A 14,657-nucleotide genomic window follows, 5' to 3' on the forward strand; every position below is an offset into this window, starting at 1 on the left:
TGAGAGCTTTTTAAAATATAATTTAAAACTATGTTGTACCAGTACAATATATTAATTTTACAAATGTAAAATTTTATCCGCTGTTAAAGCATTTGCAAAAACCACACATCCTACTTCAGCTTTATTGCACAATATCTATAAGAAAATATTAATTTTTAAATTAGAAAACATAAAAATGCTTTCAATATAGAAGAGACAATCTGATTTTAAAGACAATACTCTATAAGAATGTCTACCCAGAAAATAACAAACTTTCACAGGATACCAAGCTGGACAGATGCTTCAGCAGATTCAGTACAAAGCACTGTTTAAAACCAGTCCAAGATACTTAATCCAAACTGTATCATCATTCTTCATTAGAAATCTAGATGCCACTCAGGGTGGTTTCTTATACTTAAAAAAGTTGAGGCAATTTTCAGTGTGAGCATTCTGAATATCTCTTACATCTTAAAAACATAATACTTCCCACTTAACAGCCATTTGCAGATTTTCTTCCTTCTTGCAGATTATCTCTGGCAACTGTTTTTAACAACTATTAAGTGATCATCTTAATTCATTTATGCTGATAGAAAACATCAAGTTAAATATACTTTTAAAACCTAGTCCTTTACAAAAATCAGTTTATAAATTTGTATCATAAAAATTAGTGTCAAAGACCATCAAAATGGCCTTCATTTGTTTGATATTAGTTGGTTCTCCCAGAGTTGGGATGGCAGACGTCCCACTTTTCTATGTAGTGTTAATCAGGAAATAAACCCAAGCACTAAGCCGGAATCCCAAGACCAGTTAATAAGGTTGCATGATGGACTTTAGTGGGATATTACCCTGGGTCTGTCTTCCAATGTAGGTGTTAAAATACTGACAGCAAATTTTGGTGATTTAATTCACCTCAGACAATGAATATAATCTGGAGATGGAAAAGGAAAAATGTTCACTTAATACATTATCAGTGGGGTTGTGTATATCATAGAAAAGGAGAAAAAAATCCTTATTCGTTAGAACAAGGATTCACCAAATTTGATACATATGTAGATTATGCATCTTTTCTTATTAAAGCATGTTGATTCAATCTCAAGTGTTTTTAAACATATGCCTCTGTGCATCAGGAGATTGCCTTTTGGAACTTATGGCCTGCATAAGCAAAGTCAAATATAATATTACACATTTGTGTACAGAAAATAATTATTAAAATAGTGGTTATGTGCTCACAAGTTTATTGTAAGTAGACAGAATTATCAAAAACCCAGATGCTTATAAAAAAGTTTGCATTATTTAGAATTTCTTCCTTAGGAATCAAGGCAGTTGCTTTTCCGGAACTGCATTTTTCAGAACTGCTCAAAGCACCTCATCTAGATGAGTGTTTTTAAAAATATATATATAAAATGTCTACAATGAGACTTCAAACATCACATATTTCACCTTTTACAGGCTTTATCATGTATCCCTTCCTTAAAGTCCTTCAGAATAAAATAAAAATAAACTCTCACATTCCATTAGAAAAAAATGGAAACATTCATGGTCTGAAAGGTTTCTGCATTCCCCCAAATCTTGGTACTATGTGCAATTTCCTCATACACAGGTTTTGAGGAAACCCCTGATCATCTATTATTGAATATTCAGCTAATGGACATGCCATAGAAAATTTACATTAATAGTAGTAAATAGATTAAAATCTATTCCATAAAATAAAAATGTTCTATGACTTCACTTTAAATACATATCTGAAAAGCTAAGAGGTTTTTTTGTTTGTTTTTCGAAAGTGCTAATTATTACATTTACAAGTATCTTCAATACATCATGTCCAATTCTTTATAAAACTAAACAACCTTGCTTTAGGCACACTGCTTGATGAGTTTCTAAGAAGCAGAGGGGGAAAAAATTACTTGTCAATTAATCCAGCTTCCTTAATTTTACTGAAGAAGAATTTCTCCAGGATATTGGCACATTTGTAGTATTCACTCTCAGGGGGGTTGTACTCTTTGCAATTGGTAAAGACTCGCTGTAAGTCTGCCATGAATAATTTCTTAGACACGTAGTACCTATTCTTGAGCCGTTCACTCATGGTTTTCAGATCTGCACAGGAAAAAAAAATATTAGCAATCTTTGACTCCTTTTTAAACACCAGTTGACAAAAGGGAGACAGGGAGAGAAATGTATGTCATCAGTTTGGCTACATTTTTACCATCCCAATGCCCTCCCTTAGGAGACGTTCATAGGATCAAGGCAACAGTTCTTAAATCTTATGTTGTTTCTGTTGTGAAGGCTTCTTGTGTAAAATCACAGCATTTTCACATTGAAGGGACCATTATTAGTCATCTGGCCCAATCCCCTATTCAGCACAAGGAAGCTAAGTAGATTAGCAGCGAAAAGTATAAACTGAGCACTGTTAGCTATTCATTCAGAATTATACAGAAGAGGCTCTATCCACACGGAGTACAGCAGGTGGAACATTTGTCTGAATCGTTTCATTACTTAAATCCAAACAATAAGACTGAGTTTGTTTCATTAAATTCACAGTTTTGGTGCTGTAGAGACAGAACTAAAGTAGAAAAACTGATCATAAATAAGTCTACAGATAAAACAGTATTCTTGCATATGAAATAGTTCAAATGAATTTAGTTTCATGCTCTGTCCATGAAATAAGAATCACAGGCAGTAAAAAAAAAAAAAAAAAAAAAAAAAAAAAAATCACAAACAATTTATTTTCTAAAGCAAGTAAGCCTTGAGAGACTATTATAAAAATATTTCCCCAGTATATTTATTTGCTTTAAGTTGTTTTACAAATGAAAACAGTACTTTATCTAAACTTGTAAGAATATTCTGGAGCTTGTTTACTCCTCACTCTTAGAACTGATTTAAAGAATTCCATAAAGATTAAAAAATGTTAACATTTGGGTGTGCCTGGTGGCTCAGTTAAGTGTCCAACTCTTGAATCCAGCTCAGGTCATGATCTCAGGGTTATAGGATTGAGCACTACGTCAGGTTCTGCGCTGAGGGTGGAGCCTGTTTGAGATTCATTCTCTCTCTCTCTCTCTCTTTTCCCCTCTGCACCTCCCCCCATGTGCACACACTCTCCCTCTCCTCTCTCATATGAACAGGGGCACCTGGGTGGCTCAGTTGTTATGTCACCACCTCTTGGTTTCAGCTCAGGTCATGATCTCAGAGTCCTGGGATGGAGCTCTGTATCAGGCTTCCCGCTCAGCCGGGGTCTATTTCTCTCTTGCTCCCTCACCCTCAGCTTCTCCTCTGGCTCTAGTTCTCTATATCTCTCTCAAATAAATAAATAAATCTTTTTTAAAAATTATAAATAAAATCTTAAAAAAGAAGATACTAACATTCATTTAGTTATTGGTCCCTACCTGTCTCTAAGTCTGGTTCTGTCATTAAAAATTATATTAACTGTGCATGGAAAAATAAGTCAAAATTACTAAAGAAACACCTCTACCAATAACCCCAATTCCCACTATATTATCAAATTTTCTAGAAGGAAAGAAACTTACTAAATACATCAGGGTCATCTGTTAGTGAAATATATAAATTTATGTGCAACATCCAAAAATGGGGAGAATTCATTTACATCAAAATCTTAAATCTACCATAAAACACCAAAGAAAAAATGGGAAATGTGTACTTTTGCCTTTGACTAAAGCTTCTCTTGGGTAGTGGTATGCCATCACATCTGTAAGTACAACTTTTAATTATCTTTCTTCTCTAACTACAACAGTTTGGAAGGTGAGATAAATTGGCAAGTGTTAAGATACTTTATAAAGGCTCAGCAAATAACCCACTAGATGTCTCACCTCACTGTGAATGAGAATAAGATGTCTTCTTATAAAATGAAAAAAAGAGCAATGAAATTAATTGTGCCTCTCCAGGTAAAGTTAGATATTTACCTTACCACCTACATGCCTACCACTTAAGATATGCTGTCCAATATATAAAGAGCTATATAACCAAAAGGGGAAAAAAAGAATAAATACAAAGATGTTTATCCAAAAGCTTTCAAGCTATTAACCGGAAGAGAGGAAGTAAGAGCTGGGGAGAGCCTAAAATATAGCAGAAACAAAATGAGAGTCATAGAAGTTTTTGGATCTTTCAGAATAATTACAATCTATTCTGCATATTGCATATTTCCTTTCTATATTTCTATTCTATTAAGTTACAAATAACATCCTTCTCCTCTAGCTTTATTGGAGGGCTTAGCTGATCAAATGACATGGGTTTAAAAAGGTGATTAATTATCAGTGATACCACGTATGTCTCCATAAAACTATTCTACTCATTAAATTATTCTACCTTCATCCCTCCCACCAACCCAGGAGTTCTGGATAAACAGGAAAACCCTGTGTAGCAATCCATGCATGGTAAGAAGACAAGCTTGGGCTAAACTATTCAATGTTCTGAATGAGATTCCCCAAATGACACAAGTTAGACCTCATTCATATGGGAGAAAAAGAGTTTTTGAGAGCACAAGAAAAAGAGAAGAAAAATATTTTAGAAAAAGCTGAGAAGGCAATAATGGAGGAAAGTAAAATTACTGTTTTGTCAATCTTGTTCTCAAAAACATGACTATCGTAAGGGCAAGACTACACATTTCACTCAGCAGCACCTAAAGGCACCCAAAGAAAAATATTATTGCTCCCCTAAACAGCACCGTCCACTGTTTTAATTAACTATGTCTAGAACACACCTCAGTCCACCACTGGTCTTGCTCAAAGGGGCTGACATTCCCCTCATGAGCATTCAGCTATGCACATAGGTGGTATCCAACTGGAGAGGCTCATACTCTTCCCAGGCTGGACCAAGCAAAACACTTCCAGAAAGCAGGCTGAGAGTAGGCGATGACAGACAAGACCTTCTGGACCTACCTTTGCAGGTCTTCACAGTGTACATGAGCAGGGCTGAAAGCTAGTTATTCTCCCCAGAATCATACAACCTCCTATGAGAGTTTCATTAAGAGAAGCTGAGACGGTCCAGGGGATGAGGATGCAAAGGTCAGTTAACTTAAGTTTGGAAATGGGCATAAAGAGTTTTAACACATTTTTTACATGATACAAAACACTGAGGGCCATGTGACTGGCTCAGTCAGCAGGACCTGCAACCCTTGATCTCTCAGGGCTGTGAGTTCGAGCGACTGTTTTGGGTATAGAAACTACTTAAAAATAAAACCTTTAAGAAAGGAAAAAGAGAAAAGAAAATTCCCCAAACTCTCTTCCATTCCGAATTCTAGACTCACTCAACCCTCACACTTCAGTTTTCATAACTGAAATAAAGAGAAGGCAGAGAGAAAAGAGAAAAGCATATGGGTGTGGGTCCACTTTATGGAGTACAGACTACCAAAACCATTATAATGACTCTATAGAACATTCATGTGAAAATTAATGCTATCGAAAACACCTACAAATAACTCTCTTATCAGGGAGCTAAAGTATCCCTTTTGTTCTTCCTTTCAGATTTTAAAACCTTCTTAGTACCAAGAACAGACTACAAGTAGAAAAGGAACAGAAGACACAGGCTGTCTCCAAAATAATGGCCACACCACTGACTGAAAACATTTCAGCTAGTTGTCTGTCATCTACACAATGCCGAACTAGTTTAATCGGATGCTCAATTACTTCAATTAATCACTTTAGCATGGGTCGGCACAGCAGCAAATTCCACAACTCTACATTTCTAAAGGAATTTTTTGTTTGTCTGGTATTGGATGTGGAACAAAGCTTTTAAAGGGAGTATAAATAGTGACACTAATAGTATCCATCAAGAGCATGGAAAATCGAGAACCGAGTTACTAGACTTTCTCCCTCCACTAGTACAGCAGGCAAGCAGCTTAATCCAACTTTGTTTGTATCGCTTTTAAAGACCCTCAAAGGGCTCAAAATACATCAGGACGATAACCTAAAGTCTTCCATTTGCAACCCATCAGGTAGAACAGAAACAAAGTTCTGTCCAAACAGCCGGCTTCACATCTCGTGCTGCGTGCAGTTCCCCACCTGGGCTGTCTGCCTCCAGTGCTGTCGCTGTCGGCTGCAGGCACATCTAAACAACACAGCCACCCACCTGTCCTTTATGACTCTGCTATATACCACTGCCCCTCAGTGGGTGCAGGAATCCCACCACCCAGCACACACCCTACCCTACAACAGAAGAGCACCAATCAACCTCAGCAACATTTTGTCCCCCACACCGCCATCCAGAGAGTGTTACATCTATACTTAGAAAAGGTTAATGGCATTACCCATGGGGAACCTTATAACTTCATAATATCCCGGAGCTTCTGTTCTCTTCACAGGTTCCATGAAGGGCCAAGCGCTTTGATGGCTCTTGAGTAAAGAAAAAAGTAAGGTATCTAATATGGAAATTCCATGTGGGAAATCATTTCAAAAATATCTGCATGAAGTGAATGAAAAGAAAACACCCACCTTCACCTGCTGGAGGATGCTCTTGAGAGTGCTGTAAAGCTGGTCAGGGTCTTTGGGCTCTTTACTTGAAAGGAAAGAGTAACAACAGGGAACAATGATTAGTTTTTTGCCCTCTTGCCAGGGGATTCCTATTCCGCTTATTTTTACAAAAACCTAAAATGGGAACCATCCCAGAATTTTTTAACGAAAACTGAAACGTAGCAAGTGCTGTAATGGGTGATTACATGCAGCTTGCCCACTTCCTCTAAGGTGCTGAGAGGAAAGAAAAATCACTTCCCTTCATGTCCTCTCACCCATCTTACTTACCTTTTCTCTTTTCCACTCGGCTTCCAGCCTGTCTCTCCTATATATCAACGAAATTAAACACTAAATGAGAACTGCTTTTGGTCAAGAGAATAACAAAATACTTATCAAAAATAAGATAAATTATAGGCATGCCTCAGTAAAAGTCTATTTCTGGGAAGAGACAGAAATCAACTGCAATTAGTTACTTCCTTCTACAGTTAGCAGCGTGAAACATTTCCAAGACGGCCAACAGCACTTTCTGTTAGTGTTTTTTAAAGCAGGAACTCCCAACTTTTCAGAGGAAAGCATAAAAAAACAAAGACATCCAGGACTGGGGGTGTATGTATATTTTAAACTCTAAATCAACATTTTTTGCTAATCACCAGGTGAAAGAATTAAACCGTTATTTTTAGGTTAGGACAAACTTTGTCCCGGTCTCTGTTTTATTTGGCAAAGACCCTATTTTAATAGAAGATGGCTTAGTGCAGCAGAAAGAAAACACAGCCTAAGTCCAATCGACCTGGACTTGATTTCTTGCTCTCTCCTTAAAAGCTAATTTATTGGGGCAGCCCCAGTGGCTCAGCGGTTTGGCGCCGCCGTCAGCCCAAGGCCTGATCCTGGAGACCCAGGATCGAGTCCCGCATGGGGCTCCCTGCATGGAGCCTGCTTCTCCCTCTGCCTGTGTCTCTGCCTTTCCCTCTCTCTCTCTCTCTCTCTCTCTCTCTCTCTGTCTCTCATGCATAAATAAAAGTCTTAAAAAAAAAAAGCAAGCAGAAACTTTAAAAAAAAAATGCTAATTTATCCTAGATAAGTTACTTAACAATTCACCTCTATAATTTATCAACCTATAAGGCAGAACTCTAAAGATTAGATGCCGTCATTCCTTTTGAGAAGAGTGGATGTATGTAAAAAACTAAACAGAAGAATGCCTCGCACACATAGGCATTCAGCAATATGACAGCTATTCTGCCCTTAACAGGGATAATATAGGGGAAGTGAAATTTCTAGGTCTAGAAGTAAAAGTAAGATCTGTTATAGGGTAGCTATCATATTGAAGGAATATCACTTGCCCAAATAGGGTCTTATTTTTTTTCTGGAGAACTGTAGTGTGTTTGGTTTTGTGTCATGTATTAAATCTTCAATATACTAGAAGATCCCGGATTTGAAATGGAAGTGTGGCTACTCAATAGCTTTCAAAAACAGCTATATTACATATTTTCATCAAAGAAGATTCATCTCTAACACTCACAGGTAAGAACCCTTGGGGAAACTACTCGAAAATAAGGAACTCCAAACAAATGATATGTTTTCCAATCATCTTTTTTCGAAATGTGGAGAGAGTAATCTGGCCAAGCAGGGGCCTGTGCAGGCTGCAACGATGACAGCGATGAGCAAGGATGCAAACAGTAACAGGTTTGCAGAGTAGCATGCCTCTGCTTCTCATTCTGACAGCTGCAGGCCATGTGCTCTTTGAGGTCAAAGGACTTAACCATTCTGCAACTCAATTTCCCCATTTGTAAAAGTGGACTTCCCCCCAGGCTATACATAGCCATCTCTGAAAAAAATGATGGATATTAACAGCTATGAGACGGGGTCATCTATGTTCTCCTTGATTTGTTTGCACTGAGTAGAGAAAAGACAAAGGGAAAGCACATCCTCCCTTCTTAAGACTACAAACACCACAGATGGAGACAGGCAAGGCAAAAAGCTCTCCAAATCGCTGCACCCAGGCAATTGTTTCAAACACATCTCATGGCATCACCAAAAGACTTTGCTTCGAACAAAAGGTCTGTACGTACTAATTCCAGGAATGCTTTCTATTGGGATCTGTCGAACTCCATCTTTGAAACAGGAAAGTCCAGGGTATACTTTTCGAATCTGGGCTTGTTTTCTTTCTATCAGCTTTTTAATGATCTGTAAAGCACAGGAAGAGAACACGTTTATAGTGACAGAGTCTGTGGCCATGGATGAAGTCAGTCAACCCAAGAAGTCTTAGTCTCCTAAATAAAGTCTTCATTCAAGACACAAAAAGGGCGAAAGAGTGAAAGCTACTGAACAGGTAAGGTATGAAAACGTTGCTATGGGTCGCCCCCTCTAGTGGCATTTACACAACCGCCTTTGAATACTTGTCCCCAGCCATCAAAGAAGCCAATATTGAGAGGACACACTGCCCTTAGGGCACACTGTCCTCTTTACCACAGAAGCCAGTTACTGTGCCCTGTCTTCTCTGGGGAACAGCAAAGCGGCCCTGTGCATCAGCTACCCAGCCCAGCCCCGGCCCCAGGATCTCTTCACATTCCCCAACTGGGAACTAACTGTTCCCTTTTGGATTAGAAAGCACACATTATTATTTAAAAATTCCAAGGCATGAGCCCTAACCCATACTGTTTACATCAAAAAAGCAGCTCCAAATTGTTGAGGCAACACAACTCCTGGTGTAAGCAGCCAGGATGGATTAAGGATTTTGGAGAGGTGTTTGTTTTGTACAATAATTCCTAATGTACTGAGGTTAACTATTTCCAAAACAGTGCAGTTTCCCATTTAAAAAAAAAGAAAATAATTAAAAATAGCTATCCAGAGATTAACGGTCATAACTGCATTTTAGAAAAGAAAAAACAAAACAAGAGAATGAAAGAGAGAGAGAGAGAAAAAAAAAAAACAGACCATAAGAGACTCTTAACAGTAGAAAATACACTGAGGGTTGATGGAGGTGGTGGTAAGGGGGTGGGTTAGATGAGGGATGGGCGGACACCTTAAAGAGGACACCTGTTATGAGCACTGGGTATTGTATGTAAATGACAAATCACTAAATTCTATTCCCGAAATCAATATTACACTATATGTGAACTAATGAGAATTTAAATACAAATCTGAAGAGAGGAAAAAAAAAAAAAAAAAAAACCACTCGGTAGCAGTCCCTAATTGAATGTGCAAAGGAAAACAAAAATTCCAATTCCTAACAGCTTGATCTCAAACGTATCATCATTGGTAAAGGCTCCAGCATGAATGCATTTTAATCCTAACAATTAAACAAAGAGCTTCCTAAAGTGAATGGGACTAGTAAAAGTATATTCCTGGTAAATCTAGTTTACTGCTGTGCAACAGAAATATAATGCAATCTGTTTATATAATTTTAAATGTTCCTGTAGCCACATTTTTTAAAGTAAAAAGTAACCGGTAAAATTGGATCTTAACAACACACTTTTATTTAATCCATTATGTCCAAAATATTCTTGCTGCACCATATAATCTATAGAAAAAAATGTGTATTTTACATTCTTTGATTCCTAACAAATCTTCAAAATCAGAGTATATTTTATATGTAAGTGCATCTCAATTTCAACTAGCTACATATCAAGTGCTCAAAAGCCATATATAGCTAGTGGCTGTCACTTTGGACAGGACAGATCTAAATGGATGTTCTCCCTTTGTCTATTTGAGTCTAAGTCTTTTTATTTTTTTCAAAAAAGATTTTATTTGGGGGGGGGGGCACCTGGGTTAAGTCGGTTAAGCAACCCCCCCTCCTGATTTCAGTTCAGGTAGTGAATTCAGAGTTGTGGGATCCAGCCCCGCAAGGCATCCAGCTCAATGGAGAATCTGCTTGAGTTTCTCTAACCCTGCCCCCTCCTCCACTAGCACACATGCACACTCTCTCTTTAAAAAAAAAAAAAAAAAAAAATTAATCGGAAAAAAAAGAAAAATATTTTTAAGTAATGTCTACACCCAATGTGGGGCTTGAACTGACAACTCCAAGATCAAGAATTGGATGCTCTTCTGACTGAGCTGGCCAGGCACCCCTCCCCAGTCTAAGTCTTTTGGAAAGAGAATCCCAATGGTAGTCTCTTAATTAAACACCTTTAGAAAATATAATTTTGAATATAATTGTAAAACTTTTTCTCTTTATCAGGGATTTTTCTCAGATGTGATAACCCACCCCAATGGCTTCCATAAACCTTGTGAAGCACCTTGAAAGTGAAGGGATCCTGGTGAATGACTCATAATGACGTCTTAACCCCTCTGTGCCTCACACAGTTGCTCTGGAGAAAGGGGACACTTTACTTCTGTTTCAGTCTTTTATCTTTACTTCCTTCGAAAATGTGTCCACTTCTCCACCATGTCATCATCTTTCTTCAGATCCTTCTCCTGTATCATCCCTTCAGTTTTAGGCTTCCCAAACAGAAGATCTGGGGGGACTCCCCCATCTTTAATATGCTACCAAGTCTTAGCAGGTGTTCTTACAAAGAAATCACATTGGCTGGCCTCACGATTACTTTGGATCCTCCGAATCCAATCCCTTGTTGTCTCACGCTTGGATGAAGATTTGAGAAGTATCCCCTCCCAGCACTCCCCGCCCCACCCCACCCCCGCTCCCACATATATACACTCAATTCCACCGGCTCATGACCTACTCACACTTTCTCATATAGTGGCTTTTATTACCAGCACACCTATGATCCTAACTGCCCATGAATCTACTTATGTTGGATTCTGAATCTTCGCCCATGCTGCTGAGATTTAGCAGGCTTACTACAGTTCAAAACATATTTCCCATGAAGACACCTCTAATGAAGCTAGGCCCCTATGGAACCCACTCTCCCCTTGGAGTCAACACTCACAAAGTGGCCCTCAACTCCCTGCTCCCCTGTCCAACTGTACTAGCTTTCTCTCTCCATCTCTACTAGCCACAACCACAACTTACTCTGCTCTTGCATGCTTTCAGGGGCCAGGAAAGCCCTCCATATACAAATAACTTATTTGTTACTATCATTAGTCCCTGTCTTTGGCAAGGGGGTTTTCAAAAGTTGGAATAAAGACCCTTGTGATAATCATTTGAATTCTGTGGAAGAAGATCCTACACAATATTTTATTATGGTGACTTCAGGTTTCTTTGAAAAAAACTAGGTTCACAGGTAGCTCCCAGCCTCCATCATCCACTCAGGGGTGGGTGTTAAGAATGGAGGCAAACAGGGAAGGTGAGGAGAGAGGGAGATGAGATCCAAGAGGAGAGGAGAAAGAGGAAGGGGAGGAAGCATTATCTTCTAAACAACTGACTGCTTTTGCTAGCTATTTGTGGCTTCCCCCTGTACGTGGTAAGAGCTAACAGATCTGGACTAGGCGAATCTGCAGGGGAATCCTGCTGTCTGCTTCCACCAAAGATGCATGGGTGCTGTCAGAGGAGGAAGGAGGGAAGGGCAGCTGACTGCCTGGTGATGGCTCTAGTTGGCCAGCAGCCCCTCAAGCTGAACACAGAGCTGTTGAATACAGACCTGCTCATTAAACTCCAGAGAACAATGAAGAAAGCTAGCTCTTCAGAAGGAGACAGAGAAAGGAGCCTGCTGTGCTTTTATTAACTCTCCAAGTACCCTATTTGGAATTCTCTCTAAGGCTGGCATCTCTGAGCAAGACACAACAAAGGTTGTTTTTATTTTCTATTACCCCCCCCCCTCAAAAAAAAAGGCTTTCACTCACATTCATAAGAACAAGCCTGGCCTTCCCCTCTTCCCCTTTAAGAAAAAGGGAAATATTTATTGAGCACCTACTATGCACCAGACCCTGTGTATGGAGTTTTATGCCTGTTATGACAATGATGTCTGACAAACAACTAAGAATTGGGATTAAGGGACATTAGTAGAAACCAGAAAACAAAGATGGGTTGAAGACAGATGTCTTTTTTCAGTTATTTGCTAGGGAAAAAGGACACTAGAATGAATAACGAGGTATAAAGTGGAATTGATGAGGGATGTCACAGCCTCAAAGCCCATTGCTGAACTCCAACAAACTAGGGGTAGCAAGAAGGTGATCCTGGGCTTAACATAAAATTCATTCATTTAATAAACAGCCTCTGCACCCTCCCCAATTATGCTCTTTTTATGGTCTTTTCTTCTGTCTTAGACAAATGTAAAATTACCATGTTGTCATATCTATCAACCTGTCCTCTCACTGTTCCTCTTTTTGTTTATATGCATAAAAGACCTCACCCCAAAATCAGATAACAAGTCACTGAATTCCTAGAAATACAGGCCTTCAGAAGTTGCAATGTTAAAAGCAGACATGAATAAACCGTGAGATAAATACCTACATAAGAGGATAAATAACAAAAATCAAGTAAGTGGAACAAACTCGTGCTAGAGAAGTTCAAAGGAGAAACTGAACACAGGCCGCAGCGTTCCAATTTGTGTGTGTGTTGGGAGAGTGAGGGGAGTAATGTATTAAGACCAGGCTTAAAGCATCAGTAATGACTTTTAGAGACGAGTTTAGATAAGCCAAGAGGGAAATTTGGGAAGGGTCGATGAGGCTAGAGTGTAAAAGGTCTTGAAGGTACAGGTAAGATATCCTCACATTTTGTGTTTTACACAAATTTAACAAGTGTTGACCCTTTTAGGAATGGTGCCTAGAGAGGAAACAGATCAAGGATACCATCAAAGAAGAAATCTATACAAACCACAGCAAACTGAAATTATGATATGCAGTAGAGCCATCCACACACAGCCCAGAGATGCACAACTCACCCAAAGAAGACTGGCCTGCATGGAAAGGAAGAGGAGTTGGTCACATGTTTACCTCCTTTTGCTTCTTAATGATGACAGAAAATTCTGTGTATGGGATCCGGGGATTTAGCTCACATCCCATTAAAGTGGCCCCTTCATAATCCTTGATGTAGCCAACATATTTGGTTTTAGGTATTTTAATTTCTTTGGAGAAACCCTGCAAAGCAAATAAACTCATTCATAATGGCTGTTGTGCATCAAATTTCTACTGCGTGTAAACCATATGGTAGGCAGCAAAGTACACTTCTTTCAAGTTGTCATCATACCATTCTGGAAAGGATTAACATGAAACCCCTCTGTGGAGTTCAGAAACATTAAAATCAAACTGTGCAAACAGGAAGACATTAAAATAATCCTAGTAAATCACAAGTTATACTAAATGATTTTTAACAGAATTAATATAAGATTGAGTTTTATATTAAACTGCACAATTTGGGCAGCCCCAGCGGCTCAGTGGTTTAGCGCCGCCTTCAGCCCAGGGCCTGATCCTGGAGACCCGGGATCAAGTCCCATGTCCGGCTCCCTGCGTGGAGCCTGCTTCTCCCTCTGCCTGTGTCTCTGCCTGTCTCTCTCTCTCTCTCTAATAAATAAAAAAAAAATCTTAATAAAATAAAATAAATAATAAACTGCACAATTTCTCCCAAACTAGGAAGGGGACCCCAGGATTCTCAACAAATCAAAACTGATCTAAGTTCTGAAAGAAAAGCTTATCAAAAAAATATAATAATTAGGGGTGCCTGGCTGGTTCAGTCAGTATAGCATTCAACTCTCTCTCTCCCTTTTTTTTTTTTTTTTAAGATTTTATTTATTTGAGAGAGCAAGAGAGTGCGAGAGAAAGAGCAGGGTCAGGGGCAGAGGGAGAGAGAAACTCAATCAGACTCCATACTGAGCACAAAGCCTGATGTGGGACTTGATCTCATGACCCTGAATTCACAACCTAAGCTGCTTAACTAACTGAACCTCCCAGGCATCCCAGAGCATAATACTCTTGATCTTAGGGTTGTGAGTTGGAGCCCCACTTTAAGTATGGAAATTACTTAAAAATAAAATCTTAAAAAAAAAAAAAAAATATATATATATATATAATAATTAGAACTTTGATGTTGAAGAAATGAAACCCCTACTGTATAGGCAAAAACTTCTAGACCATCATAATGTATAGTTGTGTCAGTAACATTTACTTGCAATATATTCATTTATATACTTTAATCTGCAATAACCTGGTGCTGTAGGGCATATATTCATATATTTATAATATAAACATAATTTTCCTTATAGTACCTATTTCAGTTCTTTACAGTAAGTTATTTTGGAATCCAGAACTATCATCAGCAGTTTCCTGCCTCCCTTTCAGCAAAAACTGATTTTCCAAGCAATCATTGCCATCATCCTCAAAGAGGACTAC

The 14,657-nt window shown here is 38.6% G+C and overlaps 1 protein-coding gene across 1 annotated transcript in view; it reads right to left on the reverse strand.

Moving 5' to 3' along the window:
- KAT2B (lysine acetyltransferase 2B) overlaps positions 1–14,657 on the reverse strand; it is a 99,547-nt gene continuing 84,890 nt past the window's right edge. The window contains 6 exon segments of the mRNA XM_038570735.1: positions 1–2,073; positions 6,236–6,320; positions 6,420–6,483; positions 6,726–6,762; positions 8,504–8,618; positions 13,266–13,409. Of these exon segments, the coding sequence (XP_038426663.1) occupies positions 1,880–2,073; positions 6,236–6,320; positions 6,420–6,483; positions 6,726–6,762; positions 8,504–8,618; positions 13,266–13,409 (639 nt within the window). The 3' untranslated portion in view covers positions 1–1,879.

The sequence above is a fragment of the Canis lupus genome, chromosome 23, assembly GCF_011100685.1.
Source record: "Canis lupus familiaris isolate Mischka breed German Shepherd chromosome 23, alternate assembly UU_Cfam_GSD_1.0, whole genome shotgun sequence".
Classification (NCBI taxonomy): Eukaryota; Metazoa; Chordata; class Mammalia; order Carnivora; family Canidae; genus Canis; species Canis lupus.